The sequence below is a fragment of the Schistocerca gregaria genome, chromosome X (genome assembly GCF_023897955.1).
Source record: "Schistocerca gregaria isolate iqSchGreg1 chromosome X, iqSchGreg1.2, whole genome shotgun sequence".
Lineage (NCBI taxonomy): Eukaryota > Metazoa > Arthropoda > Insecta > Orthoptera > Acrididae > Schistocerca > Schistocerca gregaria.
In genome coordinates, this window is record NC_064931.1 from 138219731 (window position 1) to 138237893 (window position 18163).

The 18163-nt window shown below is 35.8% G+C and overlaps 1 protein-coding gene across 2 annotated transcripts in view; it reads left to right on the forward strand.

Moving 5' to 3' along the window:
* The window catches only part of LOC126297737 (hormone receptor 4-like), a 279280-nt gene that overhangs the window by 236627 nt on the left and 24490 nt on the right, over positions 1-18163 (forward strand). For both annotated transcript variants that reach the window (XM_049988886.1, XM_049988885.1), the window contains exons 7-9: positions 9950-10102; positions 15357-15491; positions 17885-18013. In XM_049988886.1, coding sequence (XP_049844843.1) covers positions 9950-10102; positions 15357-15491; positions 17885-18013 — 417 coding nt within the window. The remainder of the gene's footprint in view (positions 1-9949; positions 10103-15356; positions 15492-17884; positions 18014-18163) is intronic.

The window sequence follows — 18163 nt, forward strand, 5'->3', positions numbered from 1 at the left end:
TTACATGTTCCTACAGCAGATATCTACTTGGAGCAATTCTGGCACACATGCCATTCTCTGTAGATATGCATAGTATGTACCTACTAATTGGGAGCAACAATAGTAAAAGTTGTACAGGCAATATAAGTAATATAAATCAGCTACATGGCTAAGACTTTTTCTTTTCAGAACATAGTAGTATGCCGTATATATGCTCTTAATGGAAGGGAAGGTTTGAAAAGCTGCATAGTTGATAGTATTAACTGCACCTTGTCTCTGACATTTATGTTGCTTCACCATTCATATTCACTGATGAAGGTACACAGAAATTAGGACACTGTACTTGCATTTGGAGAAATGGAGTTAAAAATCAATGTATGGTCATTAAGATACAGGTTTCCTGTGGTTTACCTGTATCTTCAATTAAAGCAAATGTCTGGATGGGCTCTTTAAAGAGGACACAGAACAATTCCAATCCCATTCCTGTTCAGTCGTAGCTGTATTCTATTCCACTGCCAACTCCAGACCCTGCGACATTAAAACCAAAGCACGTACACTGAAAGTTGTTTCTCCTTTCTTGTTGCAGCAGCACATATCTAGTAGAAAAATCAGACACCTTGCTTTCAATTTTAATTACATTGTCAGAAGAATATAAACAGTAAGATTGTTATACTCAAATATTATTGTTCATTAACAATTCCAACAGGAAACGTCAAACTCAACAATCCACCAGCGAAACAAAAAGTAGAATAACTATGCAATATTTTTATATTTGAGCTAGAAAGGCACACAGAAAAGGCCGTGAATCATAATTCAGGAGGCATACAATAAAATGCGTCCTCCCATGGGTTAAATTGATAGCCTCCAAATAGGTTGACAAGTTCATAGCTTTTAATAAACTACCAATTCGTAATTTTCTTCCAACTCTAAACCACTTGACTTCCTGGAAATGCCGAAATTGCTTTTTCTCATTCTTTTCTCTGCATGTACAGCATCTGTAACACCATATTATTAAATGTAACATTGTTCCTGCCAAGGCTGACAGTGATCCAGTGGTTACTGGAAAGGCTTTTTTTTGGTTTTTTTATTGCAAGTTGCAATATACGATAACTACTTTCAATCGGTGATGTCTGACTTCTGCAGACTGCTATAACATAATATGATAATACAATTTTACATTGCTGCCTTTGATTATTGAAATACAAAAGAAAACAGCTATTACTAACATCTCAATTAAGTATGCATGGATTGTCTGCAATTTGGTGCTCGTTATTGGAACAATACAGATCCACAGACTAAGGTGAAAAAGACTGCACTTAATGGTCAAAACGAGTAATTTCAACAATTTTTCAATCTGTATTCTGACCATGTGGTGAAAACCATTCTACTAGACCAATTTTTGCAGTCCAAGTGAACAAACTCGAGTAACTTCTGAATCGGTTTCACGACGGAAATTCTTAATGTCAATAGGTTCCCAGGAGTAAAACTTCCTGTAATTCTGATTACAGACTAAAAAGAAGTAGTCTCAAATTATTAAGTTTCCAATGTTTACCTTTCAGAGTTCATAAGAAGCTACACAGATGGGAGTTATTGCAACAAATCCTTTGCTCCCATAATTGTCCTGGCCTCAATCTCCTGTAAAGCACTGTCCCCACACCCTCCACCCAACAGCTGCCCCTTCTCACGTCCTGTCACCCACTCCCAAATTCACATACCTGCATCATCATCAGCATGCGCTGCTCCCCACCGGCTCTGACAACCGTGCATCATGTGCCTAGCCCATGCTCCTGCTGGCCCTCCCTCCCTCACAAGTGCCATCCACCCCCAACAGCTCTTCCTTCCTACTGTCACTCTCCTCCTCTGCCCACCCCAACCTGATGACCTCCACCACAGTATTTGCACTCTAGCTCAAAAAAAAAAAAAAAAAAAAAAAAAAAAAAAAAAAGATTACTCCGAAAGCTAGCAGTTTTTCCCTTTTGTGTGTGCCTGTCGATGATGCAACACTCCTGCTTCTTCTTCTTCTTCTTCTTGTTTTTTGCTCTTCGAGATTAACAGAAGAGGTTCACACATTCTCTGGCAGCTAAAAAGCTATGGATTATTGGTTTTCATGTCATATTTTGTTCCAGAGTAAGTGGAGAGGTTACAAAAATAGAATTTGGGGATATGGTGGATAGAAGAAACGAGTCCAGGTGGTCAATAGAGGGAGGTAAATAGAAGGGAACGGGGGATGAGAAACAGAGTTAATTCCCCCAAGAAAAGAAAGAACAGCAAAGTATTACAAGAGTAAGATACATTTAAAACTTACTCACACAGCTTGTAAGCAATTTAGAGAAGAGGCCTTTAATGCAAACTTGTGTAGACAAGAACAGAGAAGCACAAATAAATCTTTGTTAGCTATGACCACTTACTGAATTCGGGTTCCTTTCTAACTGTATGAATCACATACTCTTGGAAACTCAAGGAAAATTTAATTATTTTATTATAACATATGTATAAATCTGAACAAGATTTAGCTGATACTAACCTTTTATACTGATTAACTTTATTCTTTAAAACAACCAATGCTACTATGACACAATCTGCACAGGATTAAAATATTTTAATACTTTTACTGCATAGATATTTAAACAATGAAAACAAGTGGACAGTGCTTTGGGATGTGTGCACCTTGAGACGTGATAAAAACATACAAATGATAAATTCATTCAGCCATACATACTTTCAGAGGGTTTGCCCCCACAATATTGTGGTTTACAGTAAAAATCCTTAACAAAGCATACAATATTTGAGACTTTTCAGCTGTATGTATTTGATTAAGGACCCCCCCCCCCCCAAAAAAAAAAAAAAAAAAAATCATGGTAAAAGTAAATCTTTATTTCTCTTCAATCAGTCTAGAAAAACTTTCGCAGTGTTCTTGCCCCATAAATCAATACACTGCAATAATAACCTAGAAAATTGGTCCTGTAAGTTGTCTGACATTTGATCATAAATGTTGAAATTCTTTACATACTGTATCCTTGTTTTAGGTATCATGGGCTTAACAGATACCTACCTTTACTTTAAAAATTATCATCAGTAAACTTTGATACATTGCTACAGGCAATATTGTTCTGTGCAAGACAAAAAATTACATTATTTATGACAAAAGATAATCAAGTATTTTTGAGTGGTTGATATATGAAACATTATGGTGAATTATCACAAGCAATGCCCCATTGATTAGTTAGTTTCATGTTCCCTGGATCATGTGAACGATAAATCATAATGATGTGGAATGAGTCATTTTACATACACACCATAAATTAATTTGTAAATATGACTCCACGCTGAAGATTTCTTTCAATGTACAGATGACAGTTAGTAATTCCTACCCGCCACCTTTTATACATTACAGTAATAGACATTCATATATGGAATTGCAGTTGTCAAGGATAAACTTTATTGGTTTTTCTTCAAATTTTACTTTGATGTCTAACAGACATTTTATATCACTGGGTAAGTTACTGAAATTTTAGTTGCAGAACTGTGCACCCCACTCTGTATTAAAGACAACCGTAAAGTGGGGTAATTAACGTCATTTATTCTTCTGGTATTGTAACTATGTACATTATTGTTACTTTTGAAATGCAGTGGATTATTTACAACAAACTTCAAGAGGGAATAACTGTACTGTTAAGCAGTTGTTAGAATACCCCATCCCTTAAGGATAAGTTACCCTGGAACATTATTCCATATGACATTACTGAATGAAAATATGCAAAATATGTCTACTTACCAATTTGTTTGCCCCCAAGATTTGCAATGTTTCTAAGTACAGGTGTGCCTGAACTAGAAGGTTATTACAATAATTGTGCAATCATCATGCATGTTAGCTTTTTAGTTTGTTTAATGTCCCAATTCATTTGCAGAATTATTTAAAGAAGTTACATCTTTAAAATGATTGCTGAATAGAGAGAGATGGCAATCTTGTCTTACAGGAAAGTCAGGACAAGTGATGTCAGATTACAATGTTCAGTGCTTAAAACTTAAAAAGTTGTCACATCACAACCTATGTGGGGAAAAAAACTTCCTTCATGTGAAATTCATTACAGCCTGAAATTCAATCTGTAGTACAATGTACAGCAGTTTGCATTTCCTGTAACAATGGACATTAGTGTTTCGAACAGGTATTTTACTATCATAAGGAAATTCAAGAATTTTGATGCTAAAAAAGTAAAGTACTCTTCATGAAAAACATTAACAATCTGATTCTACTCTAAAATGTTTCCCAGGCATTTTTCAAAACAATGAACACCCTTTCTGCAAATACATTAAAATAATCCAAAAATGCGGCAAAAATGCATGACTACGCAGACCCAGAATTAGGTAAGAAAATCACCACTCTACATCCAAAGCCTTACTAAACCCTACTAACATACGTGACTCTGATAAGGCTGTCTTAATGTATAACCCAAAAAAAGTCAACCTGAAGCCAGAGATCACCTTCATACTATAAGGTAGCACAACTTAATCAGCCAAAGTCTTGCCTTACATAAATCAGTCTTTTTATCTACCATCTATAAATCATTTCAAATCTGTGAATAGATCACAATCAGTATATAAAATGAGATGTAGCAAAGTATCTAACTTCTCACCAGCTTGTGCCTCAATATCTGATGCCTAAATTTCCTGCAGTAGTAACTGTTACCTGTCACTGTTGCTTCAGCATGTGCTCTGTCACTCCATCCTCTCTTGCTGAAATATATCTGCAGATATTTCTCACTCAAGTATGTGTTTCAGAAACTTAAAATACTATACGTCCAACTTTTTGGTACCAGTCATACAACATATTGCTTCACTAACATTATTTCAGAGTTATTTCCTTCATAAGATTTTGCTGACAAAGTGCACATTAACTGTGTGGTAAGGGATTGTATGAATGAAATCAATGAGGATAACAAGAGCCAAAACTTTTATTGGTGCTCAAGGGGGGGGGGGGGGGGGAGGGAGGAAAAGATTTTCTGAAGAAAGGTATGAACGGCTCAAATTTGATTCCATTCACTCAACTTTACTCTGGTTCACAGAGCCAAATGAACATTCACTTGGCCTATGATGTACACGACATTTAGACTATATTTCAAATACGTTGGGCTCTCACTCGAATACTTTTGCAATATTTTCACTCTTGGTATGGAATTAGCTAATTTCTCACATATCTTGTATGTGTGTAGTAAGTTATCACAAAATTTAAGAGCAGTTCACCTGAAGAGCAAACTTCATGTACTGGCATTCGGTTCCTGAACTTACAAGTCACTTTGACTTCTAGTTCACTCTTCTGCTTACATCAAATAATCATTTGAAGTGATGCAGACTATTTCACTTACAATATGTCTATGTATGAAATCAGAGAGCACAACAGAAGGTCTGAACTACAATGTTATGGACACATGCCACCCAAGAGAAACTGTGCATCACTATCAGTTTAGATTAAGCTGACAAACAAATGTTTGTATAGTGAGGTTACAGCACAAATTACTAACACAACACCAAACAAAACACAAACCACTGCTTCTATGAGAACATACATACTCCCCCATCCACTGTACAGTGTGTGGCAGAAGTTAAATTGGAGAAATATAGGTAGCAACAGATGTGGAAAATTGTTGACAGCTTTTGGAATTTTCGCCATTACAATGAATAAAATAACCTTTGGTGGAAAAACAATATACAATCCAATGACAAAGCTATCTGTAGATTTTTTCTGTACTTTTACAAAATTATTCCGCTTCTTGAGACTCTCTGAGAGCCAATAAACGTCTTCCGCATCTTCATTTCTGGCTCTCTCTTCTATAACAGCCAGAAGAGTTAGCCAGCAATGTGAGTAAGGTAGGTTTCAATTACTTGGATTACCATTTTTGAATTCTGTTGCCATGTGTGGACAGTTAGGAGAGGTTTACTGCAATGAAATTATCTGATATTCCATGAGATTAAGTAGTGGAGCTATAACCCAGAGAACCATGTCTTACTACATACACCACACTTTTGTATATGCTGCACAGCTCAAACTCTGCTATACATGGTAAAGTATCGTCAGTGCAGCCCGAGGACGTGATGCGCATTATTAATTTCCGTTTAGCCTGAAAAGTACAAGGTATCAGCATCCGCAGTTGTCAAAAATAACAACTTCCATTAACGTTTTAATAAGCATAATATGGCACACACAGTATTAGTCCGTAACTGCGTTACACGAATTGTGTTACGCGGTAAACCATAAAACCTGTTAACTACAAAAAGAATGAACTCACAGTGTTTATTTGCAAGAATAAATGGTACCGTCGATGATATTAAAATTCCAACCTCCTTGGGTTTTGAATACAAACAGCTACGTGAAAACGTTACCTGTTTACAGGGTGAGTAAATACTCATTGAGAAGTGTGAATTACAAAATAACCCCTAATATTGTAACCTAAATCAGGAAGTTTATATCCATTTTATTAGCAATGGATTTCAGAAAACTTTCACTACACGATAGAGTATCCAACAAAGTACCGGTACTATTCCAAAAATCTATTGATGTTGAACGACAGCAAAAATTTAAACACGCGCACTGTCCGTCAACAGAAACGTTACATTTTCGCTTAAACCTTTTACGCGACATAACGGAACCAATACACCGTCGCTGTATCTATTACTCATTCAGCAAAGAGACTTATTTTAGTTCATCTAATTACTCCTGATTTTCAAATAGATAAGAAAAATAGTCAAAATTGTATGGAAGTACATGGAATTTTTTGAATAACATTCCCAAACACGACAAAAATCTCTTTGAATAACATATCTGCGCTGTTCACAGTTGTCAAGAGATGTGCAACATCACTGAGGAATAGACTCTATTCTAGTCTGTTTTCGTAGAAGATGTAGTGTTCCTCATGTATTGCATACCTTAGTACAAAAACAAAAGTTTGTTTGTAACCCACCAAGCTCTCTGTTGGCTATCTTTTCGCACAGTTGTAAAGCTCACTAGTTTACTGAGATGTGAAGCCGAACGTCCAGACAATAAAAAAAAGTTTATAAATGTAGTAAAAGTTTAAGGAGTAATTGCATGACGTAAATAAACCATATCAACATTGACAGTTGTGACTTGTTGCATTCACTACGTGGTTGTACGCTGTTAGGTTACGGTGTTGTATTGAAATTAATTTTATGCCGCTGTATATTAAACTCGTGTATGAAACCGCAGGTTAAAAATTTACTTGGAGCAGGTTAGTTATTAGGCTACATTATTACGTAGGTATCAAAAGTAATTACATTTCTTAATATTCCTTGAAGCTGCATTTGAAGATTGTGTTCCAAACTTAGAACATGTTTATCGCATGAAATAGGGCTTTCGTAAGACGGAGAACGTGAAGGAAAAAAAATGTGGAAATATGAAAACAGCGTACTCATCGAATGATGCAGTAAAACTGGTAAGGTACTGACCATATATTTCGCAAGATGGAATCGCACTGCCGTGCCAGTCTGATTTGGGTTTTCCGTGGTTTTCTTAAACCATTACGGATGCCAGGACAGTTCCTAAACAAGGCCACGGCCGACTACCTAGACAGTTTTCGTAGACCATGAGACCATTTCTCATAAAGCACGTTATGTATTGTCTGTAGCACATATTTTGAGCTGTTGGTTTGCTTTGTATTGCCTGACAATTCCTATAGCATAGGGAAGTGATCTGTGGAAGAGAAATAAATAAATGACATCACCTGAATAAATGTGAAAGTAGTAGGCCTGCTGTAAGGGAGCTGACTATGCACATGAACAAAAGTTTTGGTTATAGATAAATGCTTATACATCTAATTTTCATCTTTTAATGAGCTGGCCAAAGCATCAACTTTCAGGCTTACCATGGCCTCTCTTAATCTGCAAAGGTGAATGTCAGGATGGTTCCTTTGGAAAAGAAAGGGTTGCTTTAATGTCCTACCTGAGGTTGTGTTCTGTTCCTCATTGACAGTATGAGATTGTCAAATTCTTCCTCCACCCTCCAATACCTTCTTCTCCTGTGATTGTTGAAAAGTTGAGCAAAACTTGTTGTGACAGCCCTGTTGTGATGTGTAAAAATGTTCAAAAATCTCATTTTCATATCTGTCTAATGATTTTTTGCACATTTGTTTCATGGCATACTGAAAAATCAGGAGGGATGGTATTGTGGAAGCTGTAGCTTTTAAGTTAGGTCTATTAACTGAGGTACACCATAGAGGTACAGGTATTTAAGTGAGTTCCTCCATCAAAACTTTTGTAAAGAGATAAGAAGTGCCTTTGACATTGTACTGTTAAATTTGGCATTTCGACTAAAGTAATATATGATACTTAAGGTATCTTACAGTTTGCCTTTTAAACTTTCATTTCAGTTTATTATGTGCCAAGGAGTGGCAGTAGTTCCTAGCTCATAGTGAATGTGAGATGGCGGATGTGATGTGCTAATTTGCTTGACATCTTTTAACATTTCTCTTGCTCTTTTTTGCTTAGAAACTATTGTCATAATTATGTAAATATGATAATAAATATAACTGTGCAATACAAGACATAAGGCATTAACAGAAATAAAATGCAGAGGCATATATATGTATTTATATATGTGTCCTCAGATTATGATAAACAAATTCACAACACAGCATTAGCATTTCACTGTGAGAAGAAAAATTTTGTGATGTAGCAGGAATAATGTTTCTCCAACAAAATTTCTTCTGAAATATCTGCATAAATACTCCATGGAAATAGTTCTTTTTAAGGATTCACAATATTTATATTTATTATCATCTTCATATGGAGAATAACTGTGGTAAATAAAAATAGACCCCTTCTGTGTGTATTACATGTTGTGGAAATGATGTTTCTCCTAATAGGTAGCATCAGTATTGCAATAGTTCTACACTTATTTTGAGGTAGATATTTGCAAACATGAATTTTAGGTTGCTTTTCTTTCCCTGACTATACATTTTAGGAAGTGTTCTGTGATTGAAACAGGCCAATCTAAAATTACCAGTTCAACATTTGGAAAAGTATTGATCACTGGCAGAAGAGTGTAAATGAATATCAACAAACTTCTGTGTCATCTATTGTATGTTTTTGTGGTCAAAACTTTTTCAAATGTGAGCATATATAAAATTAGCTTTATAGAGAAATTAAATCAATGAGACAGCAGTTCTCATTTTAGTCAGACATCTTGCTGCAGGTATTTCATTTGAATACATGATTTCTACCTTTTGGATGAAACATAAAAGTTCTTCACATTTTTCACACAGTATAAAGCTGTGTTTTACATATATGCATTTATTGGACTTCTCTTGATGGTCTATGAATTGCATATAATGCTGTTTCTCTGAAGCTGGCACTTTTTTCTCTCATCCTGTCTGTGAGAAACATGCCATTATACACACACAAAAAAGAAAGTAATAAATATATAAAAATAAAATTTTACGAGTTGTATTTCATGTAATAAAAGCTGGTTAATAGATATTTTTATTGCATGGACTACTATGTTTGTTTAGACTTTTCCCACTATAGTATTTACTTGTTCAATGTGAACTCAATTCCCTTATGCTAAAGACATTTTAAAGACTTTCTTGTTCTGATATATGTGGAAAACTGTACATCAAGTTAAGAAATGACAGCTAAGTGAACATGGGACGTGAAGGAACAAGTGAAATTAATACAGTGCATTGACTACGTCTGTTGCTGAAACATTAGTGCAATCGATGATTGTGTTGTGATTAAGTAGCAAGAAATGTTGCATCCATAAACTGCAACATGCCTACGTTTTACAAATCATTGTTATACTGCAACATCAGGTGCAATGTTTCCTATGAATCAACTTGTATCTTGTATTGCCAGTCATACTTCAGTTTCCTTTTGACTGTCTTATTTTTCTATGAAGTGTGTAATTGGTATTGTGTAACTGGACGTGAACAGAAGTCGCCATGTGTATCATTATATTTGTAAGGTGAAGTACAAGAAGCACAAGAAGAATCCCAAGAACGGGCAGGGGAAGGTGCAAACGGACAAACAGAAGGCACTGGGACTGTCAGAGCATGGTATTTCTCCTCATCTGGTGAATGGCACCATTCTCAAGACTGCACTTACAAATCCTAGTGAGGTATGTAACATCAGCTTTTGCAGAATAGTAAGAATAAACTCTGTCTCTCTAATTAAGATTCAACATATTACTTCTTCATATTGACGAGTAATTCAATTCATTCATAGATATTTTACTTCTTTCTAGAAGACATTTTAACAAATTACAAATTTGCAGATAAAACTTTACTTTTCCTTATTGTAAATTACTTAAAGCGAGAAAAGATTTTTAAATTTCATAAGCAAAAGGAGAGTGTAAAAATTGTGTGGAATGACAAAAGACTAGGACAAATAAATTTGATGCCATATATTTGATAACACTAATTGTACACTCCATTCATACTCAAGAATAATGTAATTCTAATCCTTGTCTGACAATCCAGATTGTTCTTTTCTGTGGTTCCCTAAATCAGTTTACACAAATATTACACCAGATTGTCAACAATACCACACACAATTTTCTCCCTTATTTGTTTCCAGCTGAGCTAGTGTCCAGATATTAACATTATGATTCTGATGTGCTCTAGAAATCCCGAAGTTCTTAATGACTGAATGAATTTTTATTGTGTGGACATCAGAACTCCTGTAAACCAGTATATACTTCTAACACTTGGTCAAATGCCAAAATTGTAGTATAACACACAGGGTTTTGGAAGAATTTCAAATTTATAAGAAAAAGGGGGAAATTGTAAAACAAACCCATACAGACACCATCCCAGAAGTTAAATTTTTTGATAACTCTCTGTCCTGTGAAATAAAGACAGGGATTAGGCAAGGTGATGGATTTTCCCATCTCTTCAATATCATCCTGGCAAAAATAATGAAAACCTGGGAAAAAGCTGTGGAGTTGTAAGGAATAAATGGAATATACCTTGGGGAGAAAGGAAACAACCTGGAAATTGGGTGTTTATCTTTCACTGTTGACCTTGCCCTTTTAACTAGAAACTGCACAGATGCACAAAGAATTCTGGAGATCTTGCATTAAATCCCTTGAAAAACAGGTCTGTAAGTTTCACATGAAATGACAGCATATATGGAACACAGACATCAAGGGGAGAAATACTTGGACGTAAAATGTGGGAAGATTAAAATGACAGGTAAATTCAAATTCATAGGAGAATGGATTGAACCCAGTAGACTGGATATAAGGGAGAGACAAAAAATTAGAACATACTTACAAACTAACACAGAACAGGAACAACAAATGACATCATATGTTATAACACTAGAAGAACTATTTGCTTCTGGGTGTCATATTTTAAAGAAAAAGGTACCATTCTGAGAACTTGAAAATAAGGAAAAGAAGTTTCTCAGTAAAATTATGGGATCTCAGAAGACTACTGATGAAACTTAGAATAACAGGAGCTTCATAAAAAAAATACCATGGACGCAACGTAGAAATGACAGCTGAAATTTTATGGGCACCCAACAAGAGTGGAGAAAAATGTACTGAGCAAAAATATCTTCAATTGCACCAAATCATTAAAGTCCACCTTCAATGTGCACAGAAGAGATCAAAAAAGATGCAGAAGAAACTGGTATTCTACTAGAGATGATCCATAACAGGCAAGAATTCAAATGCAAAGTCAGCAGCATAAAATTATTTGAAGGGGAACCATAAAAAGGACGTCCCAACATCACATTTGCGAGGAGGAGGAAAAGAAAAGAGGTGAAAGAATAACATGTTCTGGGAAGAGAGGAAAAGAAAGACCAAGAACCCTCAAGCTCTGCACAGCTCATTGTTGTCAAAATTCAGAAGAAAGAAAGGTGATAACACACATTAAATATACATATATATTACTGGCCTACATTATTTTTGTCTGCTATTGTACTGATTGTATCCGTCATACTGCTGGCAACTGCAATGTTTTTAATGTAAATTGCATATTGCATGATGTGTTAATAGCAGAGTTATGTTTTGAATATTTTATGAAAATGAATGGAATAAATGTGCCTTGGATGCCATACTGTCTGTGCCTATACATTAGTCTGAGCTGTACTTTTCAAATTAAAATAGGTCCTACTTGATCTATTTCTATTTTTTAAATTACAGATGATCATTGTGACTGTCATGCAGCTCCAAGTGAAACTTTTATTTATTTTTGTTTATTTAGTCATTCATTCATACATCCAGTGATCATCTCACATGAGGATTTGTTGCCATAATACAATGAAAATAAGTAGCTCCAATATAAATACATGCAGAACATACAAGTATGTGTGTGAGGATATGAAAGGCAGTTGGCCATTACCTTACATAGGGAACCATCCTGGCATTTGCCTGAAATGCCTTAGGAATGCCACGGAAAATCTGAATCACGAATATGAAGTCAGTGTCTTTTGCATCACCTTGGTTGGTTAGTCCCTGCAGCAGTGTGTTCTCTCGATTATACACAATGTGCACGAAATATCTTATAATAAAAACATAGTTTTGTACTGCACCAGTGCAAGTGCTACAGATGCATACCAGTGAGCCCAAGACCATGAACATGCACATCTCCATGCCCCCCCCCCCCCTTCAGTACACATGGAAAACTGAGTCAGTATCTGCCCTGATGAGTGAAATGGTGAGATGAGGAGAATGACAAAATATTACAATCATACACTATAGATTTTGACACATTCACTTGTAAAAGCATTATAATGTGGTTGTGTATTGTAATGTTACAGGGTGTTGTAGTTGTCCCTTTTTTATTAATCCCTACTCTGAGTCCTCTAAGTAATCTTTGATGATGTTGTATGCATTACTTATGTGGTATCTATTAGCTGCCTTTGTAAATAGATGTATGTTTGCTGTTTTATTTCCTGGTAGAAGGTGCTGTTTTTAAATTTTGTTTACTTTTCCTTGGTAAATAAAAGTTCAAACTGGCTCTTGTTCCATGATTATGTATATAACTCGGACAGACTATCAATGATCATCCCTGAAAACTTTGTGTTTGTTGTGCAAGCTATAGTTTTATCACCTATGCTCAATGTGACAGAGTTGTTTCCCTCCTTTGTACTGGAATGTATGCTGTTTTTTTCTTTATGTTCATTGTTAATTTATTATATGCTGTCCACTGTTAAATATCCATGAAGATTTCATTTGTCTTCTCTATTATGAAATCAGGTGTTTTACAGTGACTACTGGCTGTTGTCAGCGAAGAGAAGTTCTGTATTCACAAGAACTATGGTACCCATAATGCAAATATATGATTGCCAGTTTTTCTATGTGTGATTTTCTGTATCTGAAGATTGGAAGATAATTCAGGACCAATTATTACTCTATGAAAATTAATAACATTTAGCTTCTGTGCCCATAATTTAACTCCATATTACACTATAGGGACTACGTGGTTTTGCATCTTATGCATAGGACCTAAAGTAAACAGTTCATTAATTTCCCCTGCCCTCTCCCTATCATCCCCCTCCCCTTTTCTTCTCAATTCCTCATTTTCCCTCTCCCTCATTCCTCCCCCTCTATACTTTCCTTTTTCCCTGTCTTCTTTAGTATTGTTTTAGCTCTTCTTTTTTGTGAAGTGACTCGACACCACGAAATGATTCGTCACATAATGAAATTGTTTCATGAATAATATAAAATACCAGCTAGGACCCTTTATATTTCACTATTGTTATAAAAATTCTGTTAATTGCTACTGCTGTTACACAAGTTTCAAAATGTAATTAATGAAAAACTAAGAATATCAGTATTTCATATTTGTAAGTGGCAACTCTTCCTTTCTCTGTACATGACCTACTTATCTGTCCATATGCAACATGCTTATATCAGCTGTTATGTGATAATCAGAAATACATTTAATAGCTATGCAATTTGTTATCAGCATTTCGTCAAAAGAAATCATTCATTAATTTTATCTAACGTGTGTAATATTTTGGCAATAAATTATTTTAAGGTCCTTTTTATCTGTACATATTTCATTCTCATCCTTTTTTACTTCATGTGTTTCATGCTCAAAATTTTCAGTTTATTAACATTTTTAAATGTTGATAGTCTGAATTCTTAAAAATTCTGCTATCAGCTTAATGAGCTTTTGCTTCAGTTTGCTATTGAAACATAGGTAATGATTCAAACCCAGTCTTCCTGCAGCATCAATAGGAATCACACAGAACAGTTCAACTGAATCTCAACATTTTTATGGATTTTTGCTGAAGCTTTATGCAGCAGGCCTCTCTCAGTATTGTAGCCCACATCCAGCCACTATCAGAACAGGAATCTTCTTTGTAAAACCACTGTGGAAAGAACCTATGTCTATCACTTGGCTTAGATGCGTACTTCGGTTAAATAGGGTTAAATGATTTTGTATCATAGTACTTGGCACCTAATTGTTCCTGCAATTCCTGCTGAACATGTCTCCTATAACCATTGTCTAACAGAGCTTGTCTTCTTTTCCGTACTTTCTGAGAAACAGTTGGTTTCATATTGACAGCTTGGTGATCCTTGACTACATCTACATTTACTTGAGAACTCATCTGTATGTAATTGAGAAGAATAGAGCAAAACTAATTTTTTTTCCTGTGACAAAACTCTCTGATACTGCTCTCTTTCAGTGATCCCAATTTCTTGGTACCACTTCCCATTTTTATTACCCTTCCCCCCCCCCCCCACCCCCTCTCCCACCTCTCCCCCTGTCTCCTCTCCCCCCCCCCCCCCCCCCTCCACCCTAACAACCACAACCTTCATGATTCCCTCCTGGTACTGACCAGCTAAGCCTTAAGTGGTACAGTTTTTCTCTAATTGATCAAATAGTTTGTAATTTGTAGGCTGCCATGGTTTTTAACAAAAAAATGACAAATTTTTGAAACAATAGTAATGTCACATGTCAACAGTCCCATCTTGTCATTTTTTTTGTAAAAAAAGTTAAAAGCCTACTTTTTTATTTACCATTCATGCCTCAACTTAGTAAATCCTAGAACCTGAACTGAGGAAGTTTAATGACAAGCATACATCAATTTGTTTCATAAGTGAGAAACAGATTTCATTGAAAATGTTTTTAAAGAAATTATGTCATTTATCTTTTGTACTGTTGGAAAAATACAAATATAAAGTAATGTGATTAAAGAAGAAGACAATACAAACTAAGGAGGCCCTATGGAATTAGACACACTTCTAAAAAATGTTACTGTAGCAAAATTAGGATTCACAAGCATTTTTTATCACATTTGTAACACATTTGGAAAGTATTGAAGCTCCTTTTTCGATTTTAAGATTAATCTTCCCATATTTAGATTTTGTAGTTTGTCTGTGGTATATTTGGTATTTGTTTTTTGTTATTTAGGTTGTCCATTTGAGACAGAGACTGGACAACGCTGTTAGCTCATCAAAAGACCGCACATTTCCTATGGAGGTGACACTTGGGATGATTCAGACACTTATTGATTGTGATGAATTTCAGGACATTGCAACATTAAGAGTAAGTTGTAGATTATCACTGGTGTAGCTGATGATATCTTAAATTCTGATTTCATTTCAGTGGAGGTGTGGAAGCCCACATGTCCATTTCACCTGTAGTATTTGAGTATGTTCACCCTATGTTATTTTTGAAGCAATTGTTGTCACAGTTATTAATCAAAATACAGCTGAAAATTCTCATTCACCCTCGCAATTCATGCAGTATAGATAGCTAGTGTGGCTGATGGTTCAATTTTATGTATAAAAGAGATTTCATTTAGTGTATGACCTATAAATTGTCACATTATCTATTTCGGAAATGAACTATGTGATGTGAGTAGCTATATAGCTATATATCCAACAAGAGGCCAAAGTAGGTTTTTTTTAATACAAAAGACACAACATTAGGATATTGTAAATGATGTGTCACAGTAGGCTGATTTGTGGAGGAACAGGCTTTTGAAGACAGAATGCAACACTGCTATGCCAATAAACCTAAAAATGATAGAAACCTGAGTTTGTTTTATTTTTAAGATGAATGACAGCCATCATTTGAAATGAGTTACTATTTCAGAGTAAGTATTGTAACACTCAATACATATTGATAGCACCAATCAAGATACTGTAAAATGTGATTTTCTAGCACTAAGGTAAAATGTGAAACATCTATACCAATTACAGTTATTATTATTGTTGTTGTTGTTTTTGTTATTATTAAGCAGGTTAAAATTATTCAATGATTTTGCGGATATCTCTCATAGTAAGTGACTATGAATAATGAAGTTCAAAATGGTCCATTCAGTTGATAACTGTTAGTTTGAGAAAATCCACTGACTGTCCTCAGTGAATGCAATAACTGCATAATGCTCTGAAGGAAATTAGCATGTTTGGGAACAGATTATTAGAAATATACACTGCCTGACAAATAAAGTGAGGCATCCAGTAGGTGAGGAGGAAACAAAACGAAACTTCAAGGATTGAGAGGGTAATATTATTTTAGTGATTATAAAATCAAGCCAAATTTTCAAAGAACTTGGCACGATGACCCCTGTTATCAGTATGATATTGCACGTGGCCTGGACACATGAAGTAAATTGTTCAGAAGGGTGTCAAAAAGCATTTGTATCAGACAAGCTGGCCACACAACTGTTTGAACTGGTCTTAAATATCCTGGATACTGGCACTGGAATGGAATTGACATCTGAGCTGGTCCCACACACATTCTATTGGGGACAGATCAGAGGAACTTGCCGGCCATGCGAGTACCTCAACATCATTCTGACAGTTCATAAATATATGTGCCATGTGTGGACAAGCATTGCCCTGTTGAAAAATGGTACCATCCTGCATGAACAGAAACTCATGAGGATGCAAAATGTTCTCTCATTTATCATCAGCCATGTCCTAAAGTCATTCCCGATGCCTTCCCGCACTGTGATGCCATGAGTAACACCGCCGCGCCTCTCTAAAATGTTGGAAGAACAGGACCTCTACGCTGGGATGCAGCCAAACTCGCCAGCAGTGGTGATCTGGGGAATAGGGAATCGTAATTCATCATTGAAAATGTGACGTCATTCGTCAGCAGTCTTGCTTCCTGGCCACAACTTCACTCCAGACAGAACTTTTTCTGTTGTGGTGTTATCGGCAGCCTGTACATGGAATGGTAATTTCCTAATCCAGCAGCTGCTAGTGTCTGACTATTGGTGCAGGAAGATACAAAATGTTGCTTGGAATACATTACTGTGTGCTGGATGGCAGGCTCAGATCTGAAGTGGTTACAATGTGCTTGGTGCACAATACGATGATCCTCCCTTGTAGTGGTCAGATGGGGTCATCCGGAACCTTGACATTGAATATTCCTGCCCTCACGTTGCCATGCAGTCCAACATTGGACCACTGGCACATCAGTCCCCCCCCCCCCCCTACTGAGACCCACAGTGAGGGCCCTTTCAAACACCTTCAGGTCCTGATAATACTGTCTCATATGTGCCATCTGCATGTCCTTCACAATGATCACTCAACATCTGACATCACTCATGCCCCTTATACACCCTACAAACCCTGGTAACAGCCCTAAACACAAATAACACTGATGCACTCTGGTGGGCATTATACTTGTCACAGAGAATTGCAACTCAAATCATTTACATACTTACCAATAGTGTGTATGTGTACAGAGTCACATTGACATCAGACCATGTCTTCTGAGTTGATCACTCCTTTTGTCAGGCTATGCATTTTCTTTCAAAATTGTTTTCACTTTATTAAAAAAATAACTATGTTGTTAATGTCTTCATTATAGTCTGTATACAAATGTTTTCAAAATATTTTTTATGCTTTAGTACACTATGTTAGTGCATGAAAGTTTGAAACTTACATTTTATGTATGTGAACTGTTAAACTATTTTGTTACAGAACTTGGATGAACTTCTTGATCATAAATCAGATCTGTCAGAGAAATTATGTCAGATAGGTGACTCAATTGTCTACAAACTGGTCCAGTGGACTAAACGCCTTCCTTTTTACTTGGAGTTACCTGTAGAGGTGAGCATGAAGTTTTACACTGTGTGATTCCATAAAACTAAGGATTTGTTAATGTGTTATTTTTGTACTTATGAATTTTCTTCTGAGTCATAGAGATAAAGAGTGTCATTGTTACAGAATTCTAGCTTTATTTTTTATAAAACCAATGCT